Source organism: Equus caballus, chromosome 11, assembly GCF_041296265.1.
Source record: "Equus caballus isolate H_3958 breed thoroughbred chromosome 11, TB-T2T, whole genome shotgun sequence".
In the NCBI taxonomy this organism is placed as follows: Eukaryota; Metazoa; Chordata; class Mammalia; order Perissodactyla; family Equidae; genus Equus; species Equus caballus.
This window is the reverse complement of record NC_091694.1, coordinates 1,529,390-1,554,027: the sequence shown is the minus strand read 5'-3', so window position 1 is coordinate 1,554,027 and position 24,638 is coordinate 1,529,390. Positions and strand designations below refer to the sequence as shown.

Sequence of the window (24,638 nt, the reverse complement as noted above, 5' to 3'; positions counted from 1 at the left end):
TGTGATCTTTGATCTTTTCCCAGGCTAGCAATATTCACTGCTATCCTCTCTTGTGAAGCTGGGTAGTGGCAGCGAGCCACAGCTCCCAGTCAGCCACATGACCACAAGGGTAAACAACTATATAATCATTCTTTTTTTCACTTTCAGTACAGTATTCAACAAATTACATGAGATATTCAACACTTTATTATCAAATAGGCTTTGTTTTAGGTGATTCTGCCCAACTATAGGCTAATTTAAGTGTTCTGAGCACGTTTGAAGAGGCTGGGCTAAGCCATTCTGTTCAGTAGGTTAGTGTATTAAATGCACTTCTGATTTACAATGGGTTTATCAGGACGTAACCCCACTGTAAGTTGAGGAAGATCTATATAAGACAAGAGATGAAGCGATGGTGAGACACTTCTGGGGCAAGTGACAAAAGTGGAATACAGATGGCAGCTTAGATAAAAATATTGTATCAATGTTCAATTTACTTAAGTTTATAAATGTACTTGTTATGTAAGAGACTATCCTTATTCTTTGGAAATACTTACTGAAATATCTAGTGGCAGTGATCTTACTCTCCAATAATTCAAAAAATAAACACCGGGGTTGGGGGAGGGTGTGGAGAGAGACAGAGACAGACTGGGCAAATGATAAAGCAAAAGCAGCAAAATGCAATCTGAAAGGGCATCCCACACAGCCTTCAAAACACAGAAGGCAGAGACCCACAAATCCTGCACGTCTACCTGAGGAGGTTCATAAATTGCAGCTACTTCAGCCCTGATGCCAAGAGGAATGTCTTTGTGCTCCGTATACCGGCCATACAAGTACCCGAAATGCTGGTTCCCTGTCTTCCTCCAGAAGTCAAGAAAGCGATCAGCAACTGTGTGATTCTCAAACATGATATTGTCCACATGTCTGTATTTCTGTAGAGTTAACAACAATGGGCTAAATGAAGACACTCCATCAAAAAGAAATGATTTTTCTAGTACAAACCATTCACAAATATCTCCTACCTAGCTCTTTAAACACACACACAAAGGCTCACGAATTTTAAGAATGTGCTCTGTCCCGAGGGGGTGGCCCCGTGGCCGAGTGGTTAAGTTCGCGCGCTCCGCTGCAGGCGGCCCAGTGTTTCGTTGGTTCGAATCCTGGGCGCAGACATGGCACTGCTCATCAAACCACACTGAGGCGGCGTCCCACATGCCACAACTAGAAGGACCCACAACTAAGAATATGCCACTATGTACCGGGGGGCTTTGGGGAGAAAAAGGAAAAAAATAAAATCTTTAAAAAAAAAAAAAAAAAAAAAAGAATGTGCTCTGTCCCTGAAACCATTTCCGGTTCTGGTGGGCGGGTCGGGCTCCTCAATAAACTAATTCAAATTAATCTTACTGAGATTTCACCTAAAATGCAGGTTTTCACAATCTCTAGTGCAAAGAATAATTTTCAAAAAGAAAAAGAGAGAAATGGAGGGAAGGAGAGAAAGAAAAGGAAAAAAGAAGTTTCCAAACAGTCAAGAAGGCCATGGAATTCTCGCTAAGAAGCAAAACATGGGCCAGCAGTGGTGGGGAAAGATGAGGTGCACCGCTCTTAGAGGGCACGACAATAAGAGCGGAAAAGGCCACAATAACCCTACGCAATTTTCCCTGGTTCTCTCCCTCCCTCCTAAGCCCAGTCCCCTTCTTAGCCCGGCCTGGACAGGCATCCTGAGCTGGTCCCAGTTCTGTTACCAACTTTCAGAGCCACGGTTTCTTAAAAGACAGAGTCACGACCACTGAGCATTTTAAATAGTCACCAAGGAAATTCTGCCTCCATGCAAGCACAAAAAACTGAAGGCTCCCCTCTGTACTTGCAAGAGCTGGAGATCTTACAAACATTGTCTTCAGTGTATCACTTCCACAAAAGGTCAATCGATCTGTCAATAAATACCTGGGAATGTGCCACACGTAACACACTCTGCTAGCGGCAGCTCCTCTCCAGGGAGGGGCTCTTCCAGCAATTTTCATTTCTCAGCCATAAAAACAAATCTACTGCTTTCCACTGTCTAGACGGACACGGCGAACATCTCACCTGTCTGTTCAGCGTGATGGCGCTTGGCTGGCACTTAGTACAGATGCCGTTAGGCCATGGAAGGTGTCCCTCACACCCTGATTTAATCTTGCAACTGATGTTCTCCAGGGCAACAAATTTCCCCCTGAATAAGAAGAGGCAACTTAATTAATTAAACGTTATAATGGTGAAAGGTTTAGCAGGAGACTGGAAATAATATGTCAAATATCTTACACCTCCTGAACAGAGTTCTAAGGAGCTAAGCATGTGGTAGGCGGCAGCAGAGAAAATGTGCTAAAGATGATTCTAATGGAATTCTAGCTTCTGTTCTGTGGACTTAGACTACACAGCAATACATAACTATTTCCTATAAAAAGCGTTTTACTTTGCACTATCACTAACATCCATGAAGATTTTCAAGAACACTGTTGAATCTACTGATCTAACCTATGCCACTGAGAGGAAATGAAGTCTTTTCAAATTTCATTAATTTATCAGCAACGTTTACATTAAGAGTCTAGTATTCAGACATTTGTAAAAAAATTCTTGTTCATAAAGATTTTGATTGTAACCTGACTAGGACATATAACAAAGATATGCTCCCTCCGCTTTGGCTAAAATAAAAACTACTGTTAGAAGACCACCATCAAGGAAGTCCTGGGCCCCTCTCTGAACTTGGGCGAATCTGCACAAGTGACTTCACCCTCTGCCAGTTTCCCCATTCAAAAGACGGCCCCACTAATTCAGAGTGGTCTTCACAAGCCAACAGGGCAGGATGGTATGACAGCATCTGGAAAGCAACGACTGCCACTAAGTCTGCATGTTAGTGACAGCCGCAGATGTGCCCCCACGGGAGACTATGGTACTTGACCTAGACTGACAAAAGGCTTACAGATTTCACCACAACGAATCTCTACTCATTCCCTAGTCCAGAAAGTTCCATAGCTTACCCCACTGACAGGCAAGAATGAGTTTCTGGTGGGATTTTTTTCTCCTGGTATAACTTTTTTAAAAAGTGATTTCAGGATGTCAGTGGGTTGTCAAAGATAAAAGCTACAATCAGGCCAACATGACATTCTTCACAAAATGTTGCTGACAGATCCAGCCACCACCTCCTCCTGCTGCACGAACAGGAATAATAAAATCACGGTATGAAGTCCGTTACTCTGGTAAGGGGAGCACACCATCAACAGAAGGGAATGCACAGACAAGTACTTGACGTAGTTTAAAAGAAAGTGAAATACCTCAGGTTCACCCCTCTCCGGGCACTGTCACAACCTGCTCTCAAGGAGCCAAGAGATGGCCTCACCTTCACATACAACTAAGTCACCAGGGCACTGAATACCCAGGGGAAGGTTGGTGAGGTCGCCCAGGGGCCTCCACAGTGGCCACTGCCAGCCTGGCATCTGTCCAACACTGTAGGCACTGTGCATTACAGCAGGACACCACAGAGTCTCCACTCAACTGTTTCTTTTCTAGAATCAGGGCAAAATTCATGAATTCAAATGCTTCGTGACCACCCTCTGATCATTACTTTTCTCATTCATATACACAGTGGCTCTAAGTAACACCTCCCAGATACACAAAATGAACTTCTGCGCACCAAAGCCACACTGGTGCAGCCTAACCGCGTTCAAGCTGCTTACTTGTCGGCCCCTCCAGTCAACTTTCGGATGTAGGCGTGGAAGGACATGTGCTTCACGGGAGGCTCAAGATGGTTTAGGTAGTCCTCATCGAACGGCTGCCAAGACACACACAGTCAGTATGGTCAAGCACCTGCTGGGGTTGCAAGGCACAGAGAGGTAGGCAGCCGAGCTTCGGCTGCGTGCAGGGAGAGACCCAGGCAGCCATGGCCTCTACAAGCCAGGCCCCGTGAAGAGCAATGAGGGAGAACAGGTGCTTGGTTCTCACTTATCATTCATTCTAGGTCAGAATCAAATTTTTCTTTGTGTACCAGTTATTCTTTCAAGATTAAAATGAATCTACATTAAATATAAAACGCTCTAAGTCAAGTAAATATCAGGAAAATTTTGCAAAAAACAAAAAAAAAGCCACAGGATGGAGCAAGAGGAGCCTCATGAAGAAAATCAGGTTGGCCTTGCCGCCATAAATTCAGTGTTACCCAGTTACCAGTCAGCATTATTATGGTAACTCTCAATCTCGCCAGGACAAATCAGCAGAGGAGACACGAGATTCAGGGCAAAGTAAATCAAAACAACGTCAAGCACAAAAACCGCCAGGCCTAGCTTTGTGTCAGGTTTTAAAAGGATTGTCCAGGGAGCCTACTGTAAGTGCTGCCCCTTTATCACAGCAATACAAATGCTTTAGCCATTCCTAATCCACCCAGAAGGTCAGTCCCATAAATAAAGGCTCGTCCTCTGTGCAGTTTGCACTAGTGGGAATATGAGGCCCAGGGCAATAAACAGATAAGTTCTTTCAGCCACTACGACCAAGTGCAGGGACTTAAGAGAAGTATTTAGACGGCTCCAGGAAGCGGCCCACCACTCGAGCCCAGAACTTACTCTGCAAGGACTCTCACCTCTAGAGGAACGCAGTGCACACATTTCCCCAGAGGGCCGTGTCGGCATCTGAGAGCAAAAGAAACACACAGCCATCAGCATGCCTGTTTTTCTGCTGCTGCCCCTCAGCGTTTTTGATATTAAAAATGTACATCATACTTAATAAAGCATTTCCCTACCTACATGAAATTACTTTAGATGGTATGTGGTGAGTGTTTTTTTTAATTGTTTAGCATTTATTTTGATGTGTATTAGAAAAAACTGACCAGCACATCAAACCTGTGATTTCATGGATAGTAACTGCTTAAAATGACACAAGCTAAAAATAAAAGTGAATGGATTTGAAGTCAATTTAAATACAAATGTTAAATAAATACTAAGAAAGTTGGTACGTGGATATGGCAAAAATCCTCAGAGTGGTACATAAATAACTCAGGTCTGGAAAACACCCACGTCGTGCACGCTTTGGAAAAAAGCACAAAGGATGCTTGGCTCTGTAGGTTTCAGACATTTCAGTCAGAGAACCCTTAGAAGCTCCACATGTAAAACATGACCGTGGAGATGAGCTCAGGTGAAGAGGGTGGTGATGGGCTGGTGGGAAAGCCAAGCAGTGGTCCCTCAGGGCTCAACCAGATCACTTTCTAAATGGGGTCAGAACTCTGATGCATGTGAGTTCTACATGTCAGGGTAGAGATGGCCTGTGTCTCCTAACAGGCAGGCTCTTATAGATGAATGCACACGCGGGGCTGGTCCCGTGGCTGAGTGGTTAAGTTCGTGCACTCCGCTGCAGGTGGCCCAGTGTTTCGTTGGTTCGAATCCTGGGCGTGGACATTGCACTGCTCATCAAACCACGCTGAGGCAGCGTTCCACATGCCACAACTAGAAGGACCCACAACTAAGAATATACAACTATGTACCAGGGGGCTTTGGGGAGAAAAAGAAAAAAAATAAAATCTTAAAAAGAAAAGAATGCACACACATGTGCACACACACACAAGCACCCTCTAAAAGATTCCTAATGAAGCTTCAAAGACACTGATCGTGCAGAGAGCTAGCACTGGGTCCCTGGGAGGAAACGCAAATGGAAGAGGCGTGCAGGCTAATGGCTATGGCCATGAAGTGGCTCCATGCCAACTGCAGCTGAGCACCATTTGGGGCTCTTTAATCTAAGATGTACGAGTTGCTAATGCAGCATTTGGAATCCCAGTATCTCGATGTCAGCACCCCATCACGTTTATGGACTGACGCAGTTACAAAAGACTCCACTGCAGAGACAAACCACCTTCGCTCAGATAACTTCACATCACCGAGTGTAAACTCAGAGGTCTCTAAATGATTGCTTTAAAAAGAACTGCAAAAAATCTAAAATAAACAAATGTACACAAACATAAGCTTTTTTTTTTTTTAAAGATTTTATTTTTTCCCTTTTCTCCCCAAAGGCCCCGGTACATAGTTGTGTATTTCTTTAGTTGTGGGTCCTTCTAGTTGTGGCATGTTGCATTTTATATAATCCTAAGTGAAAAGCTAATACTCAAGGCAGCAGCAGCACCTTTAGCAAATGAAATGTTCACGTGAATGAATGAAGAGTATACGGCATAGATAACGTTGAAACTGCACTACTCTAATGTAATGAGAGACCTGAACGAGGACCATGCACTAGCAGGTACCCAAGTACCACCCCTTCTGCTCCTTCCTCCTGCCCTGTCACACTTGCTAAAGTCCCACTCTGCCCATGGCAATCAAGTATCCCCAGGGGTACATCATGGTAAAGACTCAGTTTAAGGCCTTTCCCTTCTTTCAAATCTCTTAGTTCCAAATACTTGGAGACTCTTAAATCATATATGGAACATACTTTGAGATTCAAACAACGAGAAACAGCTTACAAAATAATTTGAAGTGAAACAATCTGAAAAGAGGTAGTCAAACTCAAAACTTACATTTCTTCATCAGATATGTATTGAAACAGGACACGCTGTCAGTGTTTCACTTTACTGACCCATCAGGATCACCAAAGGCGGGACTGAACCCCAGGAGCACTTACAGCTGTGGGTCGCGGCTTCTGTAAATCTTCCCGTCCTGTTTGCTGAGGTACTGGTCAATCTCATCTTCCACCACATTAGGAGCACCAAAGGCCTTGAACCCCGGTGGGGTGGATGTCTCCATTTCAGATGAGGGTCCAGCAAGACTCGAGGGAAACAGGAACAACAAATCGCCATGCCTGTTCAAACGACAAACCTAAGTCAAGGCCTTCCTTCCTTCCTTCTACAACCTGAGCTGCACAGATCACCCTGGATCTGAAACTCTCTGACATCTGCAGAAAGCACACACCAACCTTCCCAAAGGCCTAAATGACAAGCTTTCCAATGTTAAGAGACCAGAATTTTCTTTTCATGTTTCCCACGCTTAACATTCTAAACGCCAGCAGCAGGTTCTCTGGAACTGTAACTTCATTTCTTTTACAAGTGTGTTCTAAAATTCATGCCACACACCCACCTGCCTGTATATGCTCTCACACAGATGGACAGACGTCAAAATATACACACCAGCTCTGCAGGCAGTTTTCTCCCTCCTACTCACTCTTCACTTGGCTCCCACTGTCCTTTAGCCTCTATTCGGCTTCCCCACGTTATCTACCTGGTACATACTTCCATTTCTTTCTCTACGTTCACACGCCCACACGTCTACATAGACATATGTATCACTGCTTGAAAACAATGAGATTATCAAAGACATACTTTTTGCATTTGCTTTTCTCATTCAACAATACCTCACAAAATCCCCTCAAATACTCCAAATATAGTCCGTGTCACGTCGTTACTTTTACTGGCTGCATAACGTTCCCCAGTGAAGCTGCCTCGTAATTTACTCTGCCACTCCCATGCCAAAGGGCACCTGCGCTATCCGTGGGCTTCTGCCACCATGAACACCACTTGAGGAAATGCTCAAAGACAGCAGCGTATGGTTTTGCTTCTACAGAGTGGATTTCCGGGAGTGGCCCTGTTAGACTGAAGAGTTTTTGTGTTTAAAGCTGCTGACACACTGCTTTCCAAAAAGGCTGCCACCATTTCCATTGACAATACTTGGTTTTCTATCATTTTCACTGTAAATTTAAATTATTTTCTTCCTTAACCAGAACCACGCTGCTGACTTACTGCAGGACCCGATTAACACAGCCAGACGACTGCGACCCAAAGCTAAACAAGCATTCCCACTCGGGAGCGGTTCTCAGCAGCACTGTGGGCTCCCGCAGGACCACAGACGGTTCGCAACACCAAAAACCAACACCATCTTGGAGGAAAAGCTGCAGCACTACCATTTGGTAAATATTTAACTGCTGTCAACAAGACACACACACAGGAAAATGACACTGAAAGAGCAGCCTGCCACAGCACTAAACCAACAACCTGAATGGAGAGGGGCGCAGGCCACAGATTAAAAACAGTGAGGACACAGGACATGAAGAGGCTTGGTCACAGCTCTTCAGTAGACTTGTTCTCTCCCCTTTTTCCTTCATAATTCAATGGTGATAAAATTGCCAAACAGGGAGCCGGCCCAGTGGCATGGTGGTTAAGTTTGTGCACTCCACTTTGGTGGCCCAGGGTTCACAGGTTTGGATCCTGGGTACAGACCTACACACCACTCACCAAGCCATGTTGTGGCAGCGTCCCATACACAAAGTAGAGGAAGACTGGCACAGATGTTAGCTCCGGGATCACCTTCCTCAAGCAAAAAAAAAAGGAAGATTGGCAACAGATGTTAGCCCAGGGCCAGTCTTCCTCACAAAAAAAGAAATTGCCAAACTGTAATCAAAGACCTCTGTTTCTAGCAGCGGGTTAGATATTCCTAAACATTCTCCAGCTACAGAACACTTGGCTCAGCTGCCACATCAGTTTTAAAAAATATACTCATGCACTGTCGAGCTCTAAAGAAAGTAAGGAACTCCCCAGGGGCCAAAAAACCAACAATAGCTCAAACAAGAACAGGGGGAACAGAGCTCATAGCTGCCCTCTGGCCAGCCCCACTACAGGAGCCCCGAGCTTGGCTTACACAGTCATTCTCTGCCCAAGGCAGACTGCTGAGCCTGAAACACCACACAAAGTCACGTCTCGAGAGCCGGGAAAAATCCATCAGGTGAAAATAGGAACCGAAGAGGAATCCCGTCTGCTTCCACCCACTACATAGTAGGGAAAAAAGTCACCTCTGAGAGTCTGTAACCAAAAGCCTGCTCTGCCATGTGCCCAGGGTGGAATTAGCTATGCTACTTGGTTCTGGAAGCCCAAAGACAGAAATTAACTCACAGGAGTGCTGGATCCACAGCGCCCCCTTGTGCCAAGAGAAGCAAATGCAAGGCTTCTCCGTAGAAAAGCCACTAACCAGGGGTCCTTCAGGACTCCCCAAGACCAAGTTTGGTCAAATATAAGCTCTCAAAAAGAGTTCACCAAATGGACAAGAGAAACAAGCCGTCATGAGCAAGAGTGGGCAAAGACAACAATAATCAAATTTAGACAGTCAAGGACTACAGATTTGAAATTACAAGATACAAAACATAAGATTAGATGGAATGTTGCACAAAAATGGAATGGAAAGAGTCCAAGTAACAAGAAGCTACCTAAAACGACCAGGTGGGATTCTGGGAGGCAGGGCAGCTGGGGCCACAGATGAAGTGGCTCTTCACAAATCCCCTGATACAGAGCCAGACAACATGTCAAACTCACTGACAACAGTGCGACAGGTATCCTCGTGAACCCCAAAACAGGCGGGGGAGACACCCCCGATGCTACAAGACCTAAGAGGAAAGCATCATGCGTGTGCCTGGCAAGACAGAGCCCCCACAGAAGCCAGCAGTCTTCACCAGAAGCTTAGCAGGCCAGTGCAAGAACAGAGGGAAACCCGGAAGGAGCCTGAGCCACACGGTCCCTGCCAGTGAGTGAGGCCAATGGCTGGGTTTGAAAAGGGGTTCACTGGTTCGAATCCCGGGTGCGGACATGGCACTGCCTGGCACGCCATGCTGTGGTAGGCGTCCCACATATAAAGTGGAGGAAGATGGGCACTGATGTTAGCTCAGGGCCAGGCGTCCTCAGTGAAAAGAGGAGGACTGGCAGCAGTTAGCTCAGGGCTAATCTTCCTCAAAAAAAAAAAAAAAAAAAAAAAAGAGCAGACAGAGGGGGAAAAAGATCACCCACAACTGAACAAAAGAATTATAATGGACTGCTGAGCTGTGACAAGGTAAGCCAGGGGGCGGTGGAATCAGATCAAATTAGAGCACAAAGAGAGTAACCACCACTCGTAAACACATGGGTGAAATGAAGGCATGCTTCAAGCATGACAGAAGAGCAGTGACAGAACGTAGTTCTCAAGTGTAGGCCCACGCTGGTAAGTACCACGACTATCCTCGGAAAGACAGACTCTAGGATAATTCAGACAGAAATCCACTCTAAGCGCCCCTCGGGGTGGCTGAGCTGTCCGATGCCTCGGGTACAGTACTGGTGCCTCAGGTACAGTACTGGTGCCCCGGGTACAGTACTGGTGCCCCGGGTACAGTACCTCGGGTACAGTAGTGGTGCCTCGGGTACAGCACTGGTGCCCCGGGTACAGTACCTCGGGTACAGTAGTGGTGCCTTGGGTACAGTACTGGTGCCTCAGGTACAGTCCTGGTGCCTTGGGTACAGTACCTCAGGTACAGTACTGGTGCCTCGGGTACAGCACTGGTGCCTTGGGTACAGTACCTCGGGTACAGTAGTGGTGCCTCGGGTACAGTCCTGGTGCCTTGGGTACAGTACCTCGGGTACAGTAGTAGTGCCTCGGGTACAGTCCTGGTGCCTTGGGTACAGTACCTCGGGTACAGTAGTAGTGCCTCGGGTACAGCACTGGTGCCTCGGGTACAGTACCTCAGGTACAGTACTGGTGCCTCGGGTACAGTACCTCGGGTACAGTACTGGTGCCTCGGGTACAGTACCTCAGGTACAGTACTGGTGCCTTGGGTACAGTACTGGTGCCTCGGGTACAGTACCTCGGGTACAGTACTGGTGCCTCGGGTACAGTACCTCAGGTACAGTACTGGTGCCTTGGGTACAGTACTGGTGCCTCGGGTACAGTCCTGGTGCCTTGGGTACAGTACCTCGGGTACAGTAGTGGTGCCTCGGGTACAGTCCTGGTGCCTCGGGTACAGTACCTCAGGTACAGTACTGGTGCCTTGGGTACAGTACTGGTGCCTCGGGTACAGTCCTGGTGCCTTGGGTACAGTACCTCGGGTACAGTAGTGGTGCCTCGGGTACAGTCCTGGTGCCTTGGGTACAGTACCTCGGGTACAGTAGTGGTGCCTCGGGTACAGTCCTGGTGCCTTGGGTACAGTACCTCGGGTACAGTAGTGGTGCCTCGGGTACAGCACTGGTGCCTCGGGTACAGTACCTCAGGTACAGTACTGGTGCCTCGGGTACAGCACTGGTGCCTCGGGTACAGTACCTCAGGTACAGTACTGGTGCCTCGGGTACAGTACCTCGGGTACAGTACTGGTGCCTCGGGTACAGTACCTCGGGTACAGTACTGGTGCCTTGGGTACAGTACTGGTGCCTCGGGTACAGTCCTGGTGCCTTGGGTACAGTACCTCAGGTACAGTACTGGTGCCTCGGGTACAGTACCTCGGGTACAGTCCTGGTGCCTTGGGTACAGTACCTCGGGTACCGTAGTGGTGCCTCAGGTACAGTCCTGGTGCCTTGGGTACAGTACCTCGGGTACAGTAGTGGTGCCTCGGGTACAGCACTGGTGCCTTGGGTACAGTACCTCAGGTACAGTCCTGGTGCCTCGGGTACAGTACCTCGGGTACAGTCCTGGTGCCTCGGGTACAGTACCTCGGGTACAGTACTGGTGCCTCGGGTACAGTACCTTGGGTACAGTCCTGGTGCGACCACAGTCCAGTTTGATAGCTTTGTCTCAAAGGCATTTCATTCTGTAGCCTCCTTTCCTTGGATCCAGCTTTCAGAAGAGTTTTTCAAAACTTAGCCACTATCTTTTGAGGGCTCACCATGTACAGGCGCCGTGCAGCCGTGTGAAGGAGGCACTGCTATCCCCTTGCAGACAGGGACGGTGAGGCCCAGTGAGGTTAAGTAACTTCCCCAGGCACACAGCCAGTGAGGGCGCAGTGTGAATCCAAACCCACCTAACATTCATGAGAAGTGATTCTTAAGGTGCAAAAACCATTTACAAGCTGGGAGGAAAGATGAGCCTCATCTGCACTGGAAATGGACATCAACGACAGGCTTTATCTAATTACAGGGGTAGGCAAACAGCAGATATCCAATAAATATTTGTTGAAGAACAAATAAACGAATGCTGTAAGTGCTTTTTTATCTTCTAGATATACTAACTTGTGAACCTAAAAACGAGCACACAAACTGCCAAAATAGCCTATTATTCTGACAGGTAAACACACAGCCAACCACCAGCAAAGTCCAGCCCACCCACTCACGCTGCCTGCAGCCCCCGTGGGAGAGCTCCCCACCCACCAGCTGAGGCCTGAATGATGTTAAGCGTTCGGCTCACTGATATGTTAGCAGGTGTGCCCAGACAGTTTAGACAGAAGTTGGCAAACTTTTTCTGCAAAGGCCCAAAACAGTAAAAATCTGTGGCTTTGGAGGCCATGCCATCTCTGTCACAATCACTCAGCTCCACCCTTGTAGGGTGAAAACCCGTAAATGAATGCCTGAGGCTGTGCTCCACTGAAACTACAAAAATAAGCAGTGAGCTATGGGAAGAGGTCTCTGTACCCCATAAACCCCTACTGACATCACTCGTCAACTCTAGGGAACTCTATGGGGTCTCGCCAGCAAGAAATACGGTCTGGGCACTGAGCCACTGCACTGCCGGCCCCTCTGCCCGACAAGCAGGTCCCGAGGCAGAAGCCCGCACAGAGCTCCGTTCAAGGTCCTCCTCTGCAGAGAAGCAGCCGACTGTGCAGCTCACCCGCCGCACCCCCGCCCTAGACCGCAACTCTCTCTCCTCAGTGACACACATCTCAGAATTCTGCAAGTCAGCCAAAGCGGCTCAACAGTAACTGCAGATTCAGTGTGACTGCTGAATACCTGGCAAGAAATATGGTCGCCTGTGTTTCGGCCAGTGACTGGGACCATAATTACAGTATCAGGGCGACGTGAGGAGGAAACAGGACAGAATGGAGCAAGCGTGGTGGGTAACCGGTGCCGTCATCCCACCCTCCCCGCCGGGCACATACTTGATCTTCAGCAGGTTGAGGGACTTGTTGGAGGACGCCGTTATCTCTCCAGTCTTGTTTCTATTGATGTAAACTGAGAAGCCATTATTTTGGAAGCCAAACTCCTTTGCGACCTAAAACAAGCCCCAAACAACAGACAGTTAATAAAATATTTAAGCATCATTTCTCTGATCACATATACATCAGACAATAGGAGAACACTCACTAAATTTAGAAACTGCTCCTCGTTAGCCAAATTTCTCTGGTTATTTTGCTCTCTTGTGAGGAAATTTGTACTGTTTATGCAGATGTCAAGTAAAACGAGAAAAGTGGCCAAAAAGAAGCAAAGCTTTTGTAAATGATAAGACTATGACACATTTAAGAGTTTGAAGCAAGCTGGAGTCATGGCCATATCTGGAAAGTTTAATTTCTACTTTTGAAATCAATTCTAAAAATTCACTTCCAATTTTGAAACCTAACAGAAGAAAAATGAAGTATAGAAGATGCCACTAAATCAGTAACAAATGTCCACCATGCCAGGTGCTGGGAATATTCATTTATTCACTCAACAAACAGTAAGCAGTCCTGTGTGCTGTTCCATTCGGGGTGCTCAGAACACAAGACGGAGTAAAAACAGACCATGCTCCTGCCATTGAGGATCTTACCATCAAGTGGGGGAGACAAACTCAACAAAGATGAGCACCACAGGTTGAGATAAGCACCAAGGCAGGAAGGGAGAGAGAGCAAAGCAGGGAAGAGGCCGTCCCAGAAGGGAGGACAGAGAAGGTCTCTCTGAGGAGCACATGTGAGCAGAGGCCTGGAGGAGGAGAGTGAGACTGCTACGCACAAAGCTGGGAAGGAACAAGGCAGGCAGGAGGAGCACATACAAAGGCCAACAGGCAGGAAGGGGTTGGAAAGAGTGAGGTCAGAGTCCAGCGGGCAGGAAGGAAGCAGGACGTGATGAGACTGGCGAGGTAGACAGGAGCTGACACACAGGACCATGTGGGCCGTGAAGAGTCTGCAGGCCAGGTCAGGAGCCATGGGAAGCCACAGGGGCTGAGGACAGGAGGCTGCCGACCTACTGATCCTATTTCTTATTGCCACTCTGCTGCAGGTGGGAAGAGGAAATGGGATAGCCAATCGTCTGGACAAGAGGAGACGGGCTCAGATGAGGCCAGGACAGTGGAGAGGGAGGGAGGAGCACACCTTCCAGTCATCATAATCAACAACCCCCAGTAAGGGGCAGGATGAGAGGGCAGAATGGAGTGAGGGAGAGGACGGACATCACAGTGGTGTTCAGAATTCTGGGTTGAGAACTGTTGGAAGGTGACACCTGTAAGGGAGCCATATAAGAGGCTGAAGGAGGAAGACTGAAAGGAAAATCAAGCCTTCTTTTTTTTTTGAGGAAGATCAGCCCTGAGCTAACATCTGCCAATCCTCTTTTTGCTGAGGAAGACTGGCCCTGAGCTAACATCCATGCCCATCTTCCTCCACTTTATATGTGGGACGCCTACCACAGCATGGCTTGATGATCTGTGTTATATCCGCAGCCAGCATCCGAACCAGCAGACCCCAGGCTGCCAAAGCCGAACATGTGCACTTAACCGCTGCGCCACTGGGCCGACCCCATCAAGCCTTCTATTTAACGCTGAGATTTGAACTGACTTCCAGACACCCTGGTGAAGGCATCAGGCTGGCAGTTAGTACTTGAGTTTGAGGCCAGGAGAGGGATCCAAGCTGGTGCTCAACGTTTAAGGGTCATCAGAGAAGAGTTAAACCAATGAAAAGACAGGGTCTCGCGGCAAAGGAGCAGAAATAATAAAACAGAATCAAATGGAAATTCTACAAATGAAAAATATAATAAATAACTGAAATGGAAAATTCACAAGATGGGTTTATCAGCAGAAGGGAGATGACAGAAGAAAGAGTCAATTAACCTGAAACTATATAATCTGAAGACAGAGATTTAAAAGAAAAATGAACAGAGCCTTAGCAACCCCTAGAACAATATCAAATGACCCTCAAGAGAAGACAATGAGGATACAACTGAAAAATTGAAGAAAGAATGGGCAAAACCCTCAAATTTGATGAAAAACACAGAGTAACAAATCAGGAAGTTCAGCAAACCCAAAGGAGGATAAATAAAAAGAAAACTACCCGTAGGCACATGATCATCAAACCGCTGAAAACCAGAGATCAACTGAGACCAAAACAATGGGACAACATCTTTAAAGTGCTGAGGGGGACTAAAAACTTGTCAGCTCAGAATTCGGTATCCGGCAAAAATACCCTTCAAATACAAGGGTAAAAGGAACATATTTTCTGGTCAACAAAACCCGCCAGAGCCTGTTACCAGCAGGCCTCCACTACAGAAAATGCCTCCGGACGTTCTTCAGGCTGAAGAAAAGCAATACTAGACAAAAACTCAGACCTAGAAAAAACACTGGAAAAGTAAAGAAGGCAGAAATTATGAAGATAATAACTCTAAATTATGCAACATGAAACTATCACATTAAATGTTTTGTGATTGTTAAAAAAAAAAAGAACTGCCATGAGACTCCTTACAAAGAGACAGCATGGGTCAGGAATGAGAGCAGGGAGGAGCTGGACATTTCCCTAAGTCAACTGAAGGCTCACCGACAGCTGATGCCTTGTTCTACCTGCTGCTTTTTACCTATGGTTGATTTATCCTTTGATATGGAATTACGGATAACAGCTAGTATTTATTCACTGTAAGAAAAAAGAGTTAATAATTAACTTTATGTATTAACCTTATATTCTACTGATTTAAAAAAATGGATTAAAAGTAATTTCAAATCACCTTGTCATTCTGAAAGCAATAATAAGCAATGGTCTTTAAGACAAAGTTAAGATTTTATATCAGATATACTATAATAAGTATGTGATACCACATGATTTTTTCCTCCAAGCTAAAAGTGGCATTAATAAAATTAAGTGGGGCCAGCCCCGTGGCTGAGTGGTTAAGTTCTTGCGCTCCCCTGCAGCCGGCCCAGTGTGTCGTTGGTTCGAATCCTGGGTGCGGACACGGCACTGCCCACTAAGCAATGCTGGGGTGGCGTCCCACATGGCACAACCAGAAGGACCTACAACTAGAATATGCAACTATGTACTGGGGGGTTTGGGAGAAGAAGAAGAAAAAAGACTGGTAACAGATGTTAGCTCAGGTGCCAATCTTTAAAAAAAAAACAGTTGAAGTATTATAAGGAGAAGGGACCATGTCACATGCTGCTGAGAGATCAATTAAGAAAAGACTGAGAACCACCCACTAGCCCAAGCAGGTAGGACGTGAGGTGACTCTCTAAGAGTCGTTTCAGGGAAGCAAGCACAACAGCAGCCTGACAGAACAGGCTGAAGAGCACTAGGGTGAGGAGGGGCACCGGTGAGTGAGACAGCCAGAAGGACTCATCCTGGAGGGGTTTACGGCTGATGATTCACGGAAAAGGAATGCTTGAGTGAGAAGCATTAGAGGTCTCACAGGAAGCCAAGGCTCAAGATTCTGTGAGAGATTTTCCGCATAAACCATCTCACCACACTTGAAAACATCAATTTCCTTAGAGGGCATAAATACCACAAATTAAATCAGGATCAAGGCTATCAAGTGTGGGGACAGCAAGCTAGAGCCAACAACGTTCACAGAAGACAACCTACACTTTTCAGGCAACTTTGTGATTAGACAGGAAGGCCATTTCAAAGCCCATTTATAGGGTACATGTACACAGCCAAACTATTAATTACTAAAGGTCAGTATGATCCCACTTACATGAGACACCTGGAGAAGTCACATACACAAAGACGGAAAGTAGGATGGTCGTTGCCAAGGGCTGCGGCAGGAGGAGAAGGGAGCTGCTGTTTAATGGGACAGAGTTTCAGATTTGCAAGATGAAAAAGTTCTGGAGATGGATGGTAGTGATGGTTGCAAAACAATGTGAATGTACTTAACACTATTGAATCGTACACGTAAAAATGGTTTAGGGGCCGGCCCCATGGTGGACAGGTTAAGTTCACACGCTCGGATTCGGCAGCCCAGGGTTTCGCCGGTATGGATCCTGGGCGCGGACATGGCACCGCTTGTCAGGCCATGCCGAGGCGGCATCCCACATGCCACAACTAGAAGGACCCACAACTAAAATATACAACTATGTACTGGGGGGATTTGGGGAGAAAAAGAAAAAAAAAAAGGAGATTGGCAACAGTTGTCAGCTCAGGTGCCAATCTTAAAAAAAAAAATGGTTTAGATGGCAAATTTTATGTTGCGGGTTATTTTTTTATCACAATAAAAAAAAGGATGTAAATCTACATTTATTGACATAGAACCATGTCCATAACCTACTGTCAAGTGAAAAAAAGGTTACAAATGATCATATGATAAGAATTTAACATCTTTGAAACGGATACATCTTAAGAGCAACAGCGTCTTACAGTTTTTGCCTGCAGGGCAGCAGGACTGACACAAAGGACACTGCCTGGGCATGTGTAAACTTGTCACCCAGGTGGCATGGCTGGACAACTGTCACCCTCAACATTTCTATCAAACAAGCCATTTAACCATCAGTCAAGGAAGGAAGAGGAATCCTGTTTGTCAAGCCCTCCTGGTAGGATGGAGAGAACTCCAGCACCAGCACCCGCAGAACAGGTGTCAGCAGGTGGCACACTGACCCTGCCGACAGTGCAGACAATGACTCTCCGCGGTAAGACATGGACACTAACAGGTGAGTCAAAAAATGGTTCAGAAGGACTACACTCTGAATGTGATGTTGTAGGGAGATCCTACCCAATTAATTTCCCCAAGATTTTCGTTCTTATGTATAGGTAAAAATAATACATGGTTAAAATAAATTATTTCCAAATAAGTCTAAAATACCACTTTATTTAAATATAAAATTCTAAGTGACAAGGGACAGCAGGTGTGATAGCACTTTCTTCTTTCTTAGTGATACATAAATGTTTCTCCTTAAACTCAATACACTAGATCTGACAAGCACAGCAACAGTACAGTATGATCCCATTTCGGCAAAAGTTTGTGCACGTATGTATGTAGGGGTGTGTGACTGCATGCACTCACGTGTGCACGCACAGACATGCTATGCTAACAGTTATTTCTGGGCAGCAGAATTGCAAGTGATTCTTGCTTGTTTCTTTATGCTTTTCTGTGTTGCCTGAATCTGTTATAATTAATCCATACTATTTTTATAATCAAAGGAAAGGATTTTCATTTGAGGGAAACATACTTCAGAGTAATAAATGTGTTTGTTTTTTAGTATTCCCAAGAAAATTTCTTCCAAGCAATGACTACTGTGTTGATGATGGCTTCAGCGATCAAACAGTCAAAATCAAACTATATCTCCCCAACTCCAACCACTTCCAATGACAAGCTGTCGTGTCTGTGTTTCTCTATGCGAGGCAACAATGAACCACCCAGAGGGAAATACCAGGATTTCAGGAATACTTCTGAAGCAAACAGAAGTCAGAACTACAATGTTATATTTTTAGGTTTCTCTGAAATCTTCTGAATTTAACCTGTGTGACCACTCTACATTTGATACCAAGCACAAAAACCTCAAGTTAAAAACAAAATCAGGGCCAGCCTGGTGGTGCAGCGGTTATGCGCGCACGTTACGCTTCGGCGGCCCAGGGTTCACCGGTTCCAATCCTGGGTGCAGACATGGCACCGCGTGGCAAGCCATGCTGTGGTAGGTGTCTCACATATAAAGTAGAGGAAGATGGGCACAGATGTTAGCTCAGGGCCAGTCTTCCTCAGCAAAAAGAGGAGGAGTGGCAGCAATTAGCTCAGGGCTAATCTTCCCAAAAAAAGCCACAAAAAACCCCCCACAAAATCCTATCTACCCGTGGTTACTATAGACTAAGTTAAAAAATGTCCCTATCACAAAGCCTCAGAAAAGTAAAGAACTATAGGTAGTTCTCTTACGTCTGGTGTTTATCCGCACAACTATCTAAGCAATAGCCACTTAATGCTTAATCTTTGTGCAGATGACCTCTCAAGAATTCTAGCACTTACCATATCCTAGCACCATCCCTAAGAACAAGCTGACAATGGTCAGATGCTACTACAAGAGTAGGATACTAAAAATTTCCTGAAGACTCAGAGATTCTCTGTTACCTATTGCACCTAATTCTTCTTCCTTTTATTCCTATAAATATGGTCCTGTAAGCAGTGCTATTGGAACCATGACAGCAACTACGTTTTAGAAACCAAATTTCCCAAGTAAGAGTTGTGGCCTCACCAACAGATCACAGGCCCAGTGTGAGCCTCAGTAAGTCTCTTTACTCCCCTGGCCTTCAGTTTCCACCTTTGTGAAAATAAAAAAGTCAGACTATAAGACACCTAAGATTCCCTCTGGCTCTAACAGTCCATGACACTACAATATTTTTTGCTTATGAAAAATGAAAAACGATATTTTTCATCATTACCAAAGGTAACACCTGCTTGCAACAAATTCAAATAACACAGAATGTATACAGCAGAGGCTGGCAAACTTTTCCGTAAAGGGCCAGGCAGTAAATATTTCTGGCTTTGCAGGCCACACAGTCTCTGCCCCAGCTCACCTCCCTGCCGTTGGAGCTCCAAAGCAGTCAGACAATACACAAATCAATGACTGTGGCTGTATTCCAGTAAAACTCTACTTACAAAAACAGGCGGCCAGGGGCGAGCCCGGTTCGCATGTTCCACTTCTCCGCGGCCCAGGGTTCGCCGGTTCGGATCCCGGGTGTGGACATGGCACCACTTGGCAAAAACCATGTTGTGGCAGGCGTCCCACGTATAAAGTAGAGGAAGACGGGCAAGGATGCTAGCTCAGGGCCAGTCTTCCTCAGCAAAAAAGAGGAAGATTGGCAGTAATTAGCTCAGGGCTAATCTTCCTCAAAAAAAAACACAGGCGGCCAGCCCTGGAGCCATAGTTTGCTGTCCTCTGGCATGAAGTATAAAGTGAGAGCCACTCTCCTGACTGCAGGCCTCTCCTCCCAAGGCTACCTCTTCAAGTCAGCTGGTGCTCTTTCACGTCACATTCTGTGCTCACACAACAGATGTGTGTTATGTGGCATTAGTTTTTAAGAACAAAGGGGATCATTCTATACATGTTTTTAACAATTCCCCTTTGACAGACAATTCAAGTTTTTCACTCTCCTCTTTTTCACTGTCATAAACACTACTCCTGTGAAATGGTTTTACACCTACATCTGGGCCCTTGGTCCTACAACTGTACGCAGTGGTCAGTCGTGACACAATGTGATGCTGTATCAATCCAACCAAGCTCGACAGAGAAAAGCAATGCAATAGACTCAACTTGGGAGTGGGCGGAATGAGGAAAAGAGGAAAGGTAGAGAATGGGAAGGGAATACAGTGGAGGACGAAGAAGATCCTGACAGGCAAACACCCGAGCCACAGGTACCTTTTTCAAAAATGTTGCAGCCGTTTCTCTCTTGGTTGCTGTGATCCGCTTCACCCCATCTGGAGACTGAACACGAACGATCTGTTGAAATGAAACGAGACGGTTACTGCACAGCCCAGTAAGGTCCTGATCTATTATTAACACTAACATCTGCAGTCTTCCAACATCATATGGGTGACCGAAACTTAAAGCCAAACCCCACCCTTCCCCTTGCGATACCAAAGTTTCTACAAGATGAAGCCGAGGTACGAAATTCATCAACATATGGGAGGACTTCCTGAGAGGACTGCCCTGATTCTCCACGCTTATTTCACTCAGAAAGACACAACCCCCATTCCTAACCATTACTTATGAAGAATATCTCTGCAACACTAATATTTTTCTCTTCAGATTTACAAAAAACAAACAAACAAACAAAAACAGAAGAAAACCCCACCATGCATCATGAATGACCAGGTTCTTTAAAAAAGGTCTGGGGGCCGGCCAGTGGCATAGTGGTTAAGTTCACTCGCTCCAGTTCGGCAGCCCAGGGTTCACAGGTTCAGGTCCCGGGTGCAGACCTACACACCACTCATCAAGCCATGCTGTGACAGCGTCCCACATAAAATAGAGGACGATGGGCACAGATGTTAGCTCCGGGCTAATCTTCCTCACAAAAAAAGTCTCACATTGTTCCAGGATGTACACACAGACATTAGACTGACTTAAAAGAGTCGTAAGAAACCTTCTAATTTGTTATTTACTTTTTTTTTTAAAGATTGGCCCCTGACTAACATCTGTTGCCAATCTTCTTTCTTCTTCTTCTTCTTCTTCTCCCCAAAGCCCCCCAGTACACAGTTGTATATTCTAGTTGTGAGTGCGTCTGGTTGTGCTATGTGGGAAGCCACCTCATCATGGCCTGATGAGCAGTGCCATGCCCATGCCCGGGATCTGAACCAGCAAAACCCTGGGCCGCCAAAGGAGAGCGCACAAACTTAACCACTCAGCCATGGGGCTGGCCCGTTATTTACTTTTAATAGAAAGATTAAAATAAAAGAAGTAAAAGTGTTTAACACCATGATAAAAGTCAGCAAAATTTTAAAAAAACTATTTTTGCGGCGAGCCTGAAACGATGGGCAGGCCTGGAAGGCTCCTGGACAAAGAGCGCCACTTTCCAAGACTGGGTCTCTACACTGACCAAAGCCCTTCCGAGGTGCGCTATCACAGAGGCGACCTCGGGCCACGCTTCAGTCAGGGGCAGGACACCACACGCCCTGCCGCACACAGGCCACGCGAGGGGCGGAGGCACCAGGCTGCAGGTTCTCCTCTCAGCAGTCACTGCACTGTGCACTGTATTTAAAACAGCACTGCACAGTGGAAAACGTCACAGGCCGTTGTTTCTGAAAAGAGGTATTCACCGATAGATATGAGATAAAACGCCACAATGGCTTTCAATCTACTGTCTGCTTTTATCAAACAAATTAAGGATAATCTAGATTTTCCTAAAATAGCTGGACTCCGTCTTTCTCGTTTTCTAGTAACTTTGCGTTGACTGAACAGGCTTTGCCCCCACATTGTTCTCAATTTTTAAGATTTTGTTTCAAATAATCCTTAGGAAGTCCCAATTGTTAAGAGCATAAAATATCTAGTTTTTGCTCCTCAACTATACTTGCTTAACGTGCCGAGCGCACGCACAAAGTCTTTCACCCGCTGATTTCTAGGACACTTCATGGCGGATTCTACACCCAGAGACGTGCTCCGCAGCCTGCGGCATGGGCATCGAGTCTGCCTCCACCCTCGGGCACGTCAACACGGGAAGAGCAGTTTCCCGGTCGAGGATTCTGGCCATTCCTCCCACTGCTCACCCAGGACCAGAGCATGACACTGCACTCCTGGAGGGACTAAAGGTCAGGCTTACAGGCTTCTGGAGAGTTCCAAGCTTAGGAAGTCGCTCTACCTGATCCTCCACAACAGGGTACGGCAGTCCAGGTCTCCGAGCCAAGCCCAGCATTAACCCCAAGAGACAAACAGAATTCGTACTGAGGGAAGCTCTGGCTCGGCCTCTGACACAGGCTACAGAATTAAGTCCCTAAGGAGAGACAGACCTGCAACATGGACACACCGCCTCTCCTAACTTAGGTCTCACTATTTATAAGGAAATGAGCTCAGGGGCCGCCCAGTTGGCACAGTGGTTACATGTTCGCTCTGCTTCAGTGGCCCGGGGTTTGCAGGTTCGGATCCCGGGCATGGACATACCCACAGTTCATCAAGCCATGCTGTGGCGGGGGGTCCCACACACAAAATAGAGGAAGATGGGCACACATATTAACTCAGGGCCAATCTTCCTCACCAAAAATAAAAAAGAAAGAAGGTGAGCCCAGACTACTACTTCCTGGCAAAGTCAAAGAACTGGTGAGATAAAAATCAGTTTAACGCACAGAAATTTTTAGACCTCTTTCTAAATTCAAAAAAACACCTTGGAATCCATTTCAGAAGGCGGCTCTGTTTTAAGTCCTCACAATCTGAGAAATGCGACAAGAGACCCCTGGCGTCGAGGGGGGCCTTATGCACGCCCGTGGAGCAATGGCCTTGTCCCTAACACTCACTCGCCCGTGGCCACTCCGGTTCAGCCAGAGGCACCCCGGTAAACACAAAGTTTGGAAGCAGATCAGAACCTATTTCTAGAAGCCACCAACGACAGGTAAATCCTATTTTAAGAGGAGCGAGGTCCTCTCGGGCATTCGCTGCCGCCGCTCGTCTCCAGGCTAGGAACGCGGAGGAGCCGCCGGGGCCCGTGCGCGGAGCCGGGCGCGAAGGAGCCGTCCGAGCACAGCCCCCGACGCGGGGCCGGGCTTCCCGCCGACGCCACAGCGGCCGCGCCCGGGCGAAAGCTCGGCGCCCCGGAAGACCCCAAGCATCCTCCGCGGCAACCGAAAGCCGTGCGCCTCGGGGGGGCTCCCTCCGATCGCAGCGACTTCCCACCGGACGGGAAGGGGGCGCGCCCGTCCCTAACTCAGCCCTGAGGGCGCCCCGGCCGAGCGAGGCTCCCGGCCCCGCGCCCCTCCGCGCCCGCCGGCCCCGGGCCCCGCTCCGGGAGCCCAGCCCTCCGCGGACGCCGGCGGGGCGCGCGAGGCCCGGGCCGGGGAGGGCGCGCGGGCGAGCCCGGCGGAGGGAGGGAGCCCGGCCTCCCGCAGGCCGCGCCGGCAAATCTGCTGCCTCATGCCGGCGCCGCGCTCGCGCCCGCCCGCCGCCCCACTCACGATGCTCTCGGCCATGGCGGCCGCTCCCGCCTCCGGGCTCGAGCCCTGGGCCGCCGCCGCCTGCCGCCCCACGGGCCTCGCAGCCCCGGCCCCGGCCTCAGCCCCGGCCTCCCGCCGCCGCCGCCACCGCCGCTCCAGCTTCGCCGCCCGGCCGCCACCGCCGCGACGTCCGGTGCCTCGCAAAACGCGCTCCGCCGGCTGCGCAGCCCCGAAACCCGGTTCCGGCCCCACCAACGGCCCGCGCATGCGCAGGGCGGCCCCAAGCCCGGCCGCCGCGCCCCTCCCCGCCTCGCTCGTGGCCCTGCACGCCCCCTCTCCCTCCCCCTCCCCCTGCCCCGCCCCCCGGCCTCTCGAGAAAGAAGCGCTTGGAAAGATGACTGTGCTAGTGACATATGCTCCTTATTTAAAAATCCAAGCAATACGGAAGAGTCCAAAAAGAAACAAAAGCAAGTATCCTGACCTCACCCAGAAGTAACCACCGGTGGGGTTATAATTGGGCAAAGTGTCATTCCGGGCCTCTCGATGGTCGTATACAAGCAGAGAGAGAATTTCAGGAAGGTGACATCATACCTTTATGTCATAAAAAAAAGAAAGAAGGCGTTTTCCCTGAATCTAACATAAGAGAAACGAATGGATTTAGACTGTGTTTTAGATAAATCTTTCTTTGCCACAGAGATATAATATTCTAAAATATGCCGCCAGGGCCAGCTTCATGGGCACCCCCTTCCACCACTCAGAAGGGCCTCATGCTTGGCTTAATGCTCTGCTGTCACCGTCTTGAAAGATTTAGTAATTTTCAGCAGGGAGCTCCCCAGTTTCATTTTGCACTGGGCCCTGCAAATTTGGCAGCTGGCCTTCCATATGAGTGTGAAAGAGAGTTATGAAAAGCCCTAAGAGGCCAAAATCTATGTTTTTTAACCCCATGGTTCAATTTCAGATTGTATTTTTTTATCTCGTGTGCTGAAAAAAGTTAGGAAATTGTTAGTCTCATTTCCTCCCCATCCCCATCTCTTAATTTCACTGATTTTGTTATTATAGTTACAATGTCAGTGGTTATAACACATTCTGTTCTGTAAGCTCAGTTTCAGTAGTTATTTGAGCTTGGTTTATTCATTCCATCAACAAATACTTATTAAAGTGCCTACTTTGTATGTGGCATGGCTCTAATGCTAGGGATAGAGCAGAAATAAGATAGATCCCTGCCCTGGTGGAA

General features: G+C 47.4%; 1 protein-coding gene across 1 annotated transcript in view; it reads right to left on the bottom strand.

Annotated features, from left to right (window-relative positions):
- Window positions 1–23,648, bottom strand: part of NPLOC4 (NPL4 homolog, ubiquitin recognition factor) — a 70,698-nt gene extending 47,050 nt beyond the window's left edge. Inside the window, exons 1-8 of the mRNA XM_023651794.2 lie at window positions 23,426–23,648; window positions 20,187–20,267; window positions 12,781–12,893; window positions 6,595–6,771; window positions 4,574–4,622; window positions 3,681–3,775; window positions 2,056–2,179; window positions 729–908 (exon numbers count right to left, since the gene is read on the bottom strand). Of these exons, the coding sequence (XP_023507562.1) occupies window positions 729–908; window positions 2,056–2,179; window positions 3,681–3,775; window positions 4,574–4,622; window positions 6,595–6,771; window positions 12,781–12,893; window positions 20,187–20,267; window positions 23,426–23,440 (834 nt within the window). The 5' untranslated portion in view covers window positions 23,441–23,648. The remainder of the gene's footprint in view (window positions 1–728; window positions 909–2,055; window positions 2,180–3,680; window positions 3,776–4,573; window positions 4,623–6,594; window positions 6,772–12,780; window positions 12,894–20,186; window positions 20,268–23,425) is intronic.
- Between the last annotated feature and the right edge of the window lie 990 nt (window positions 23,649–24,638).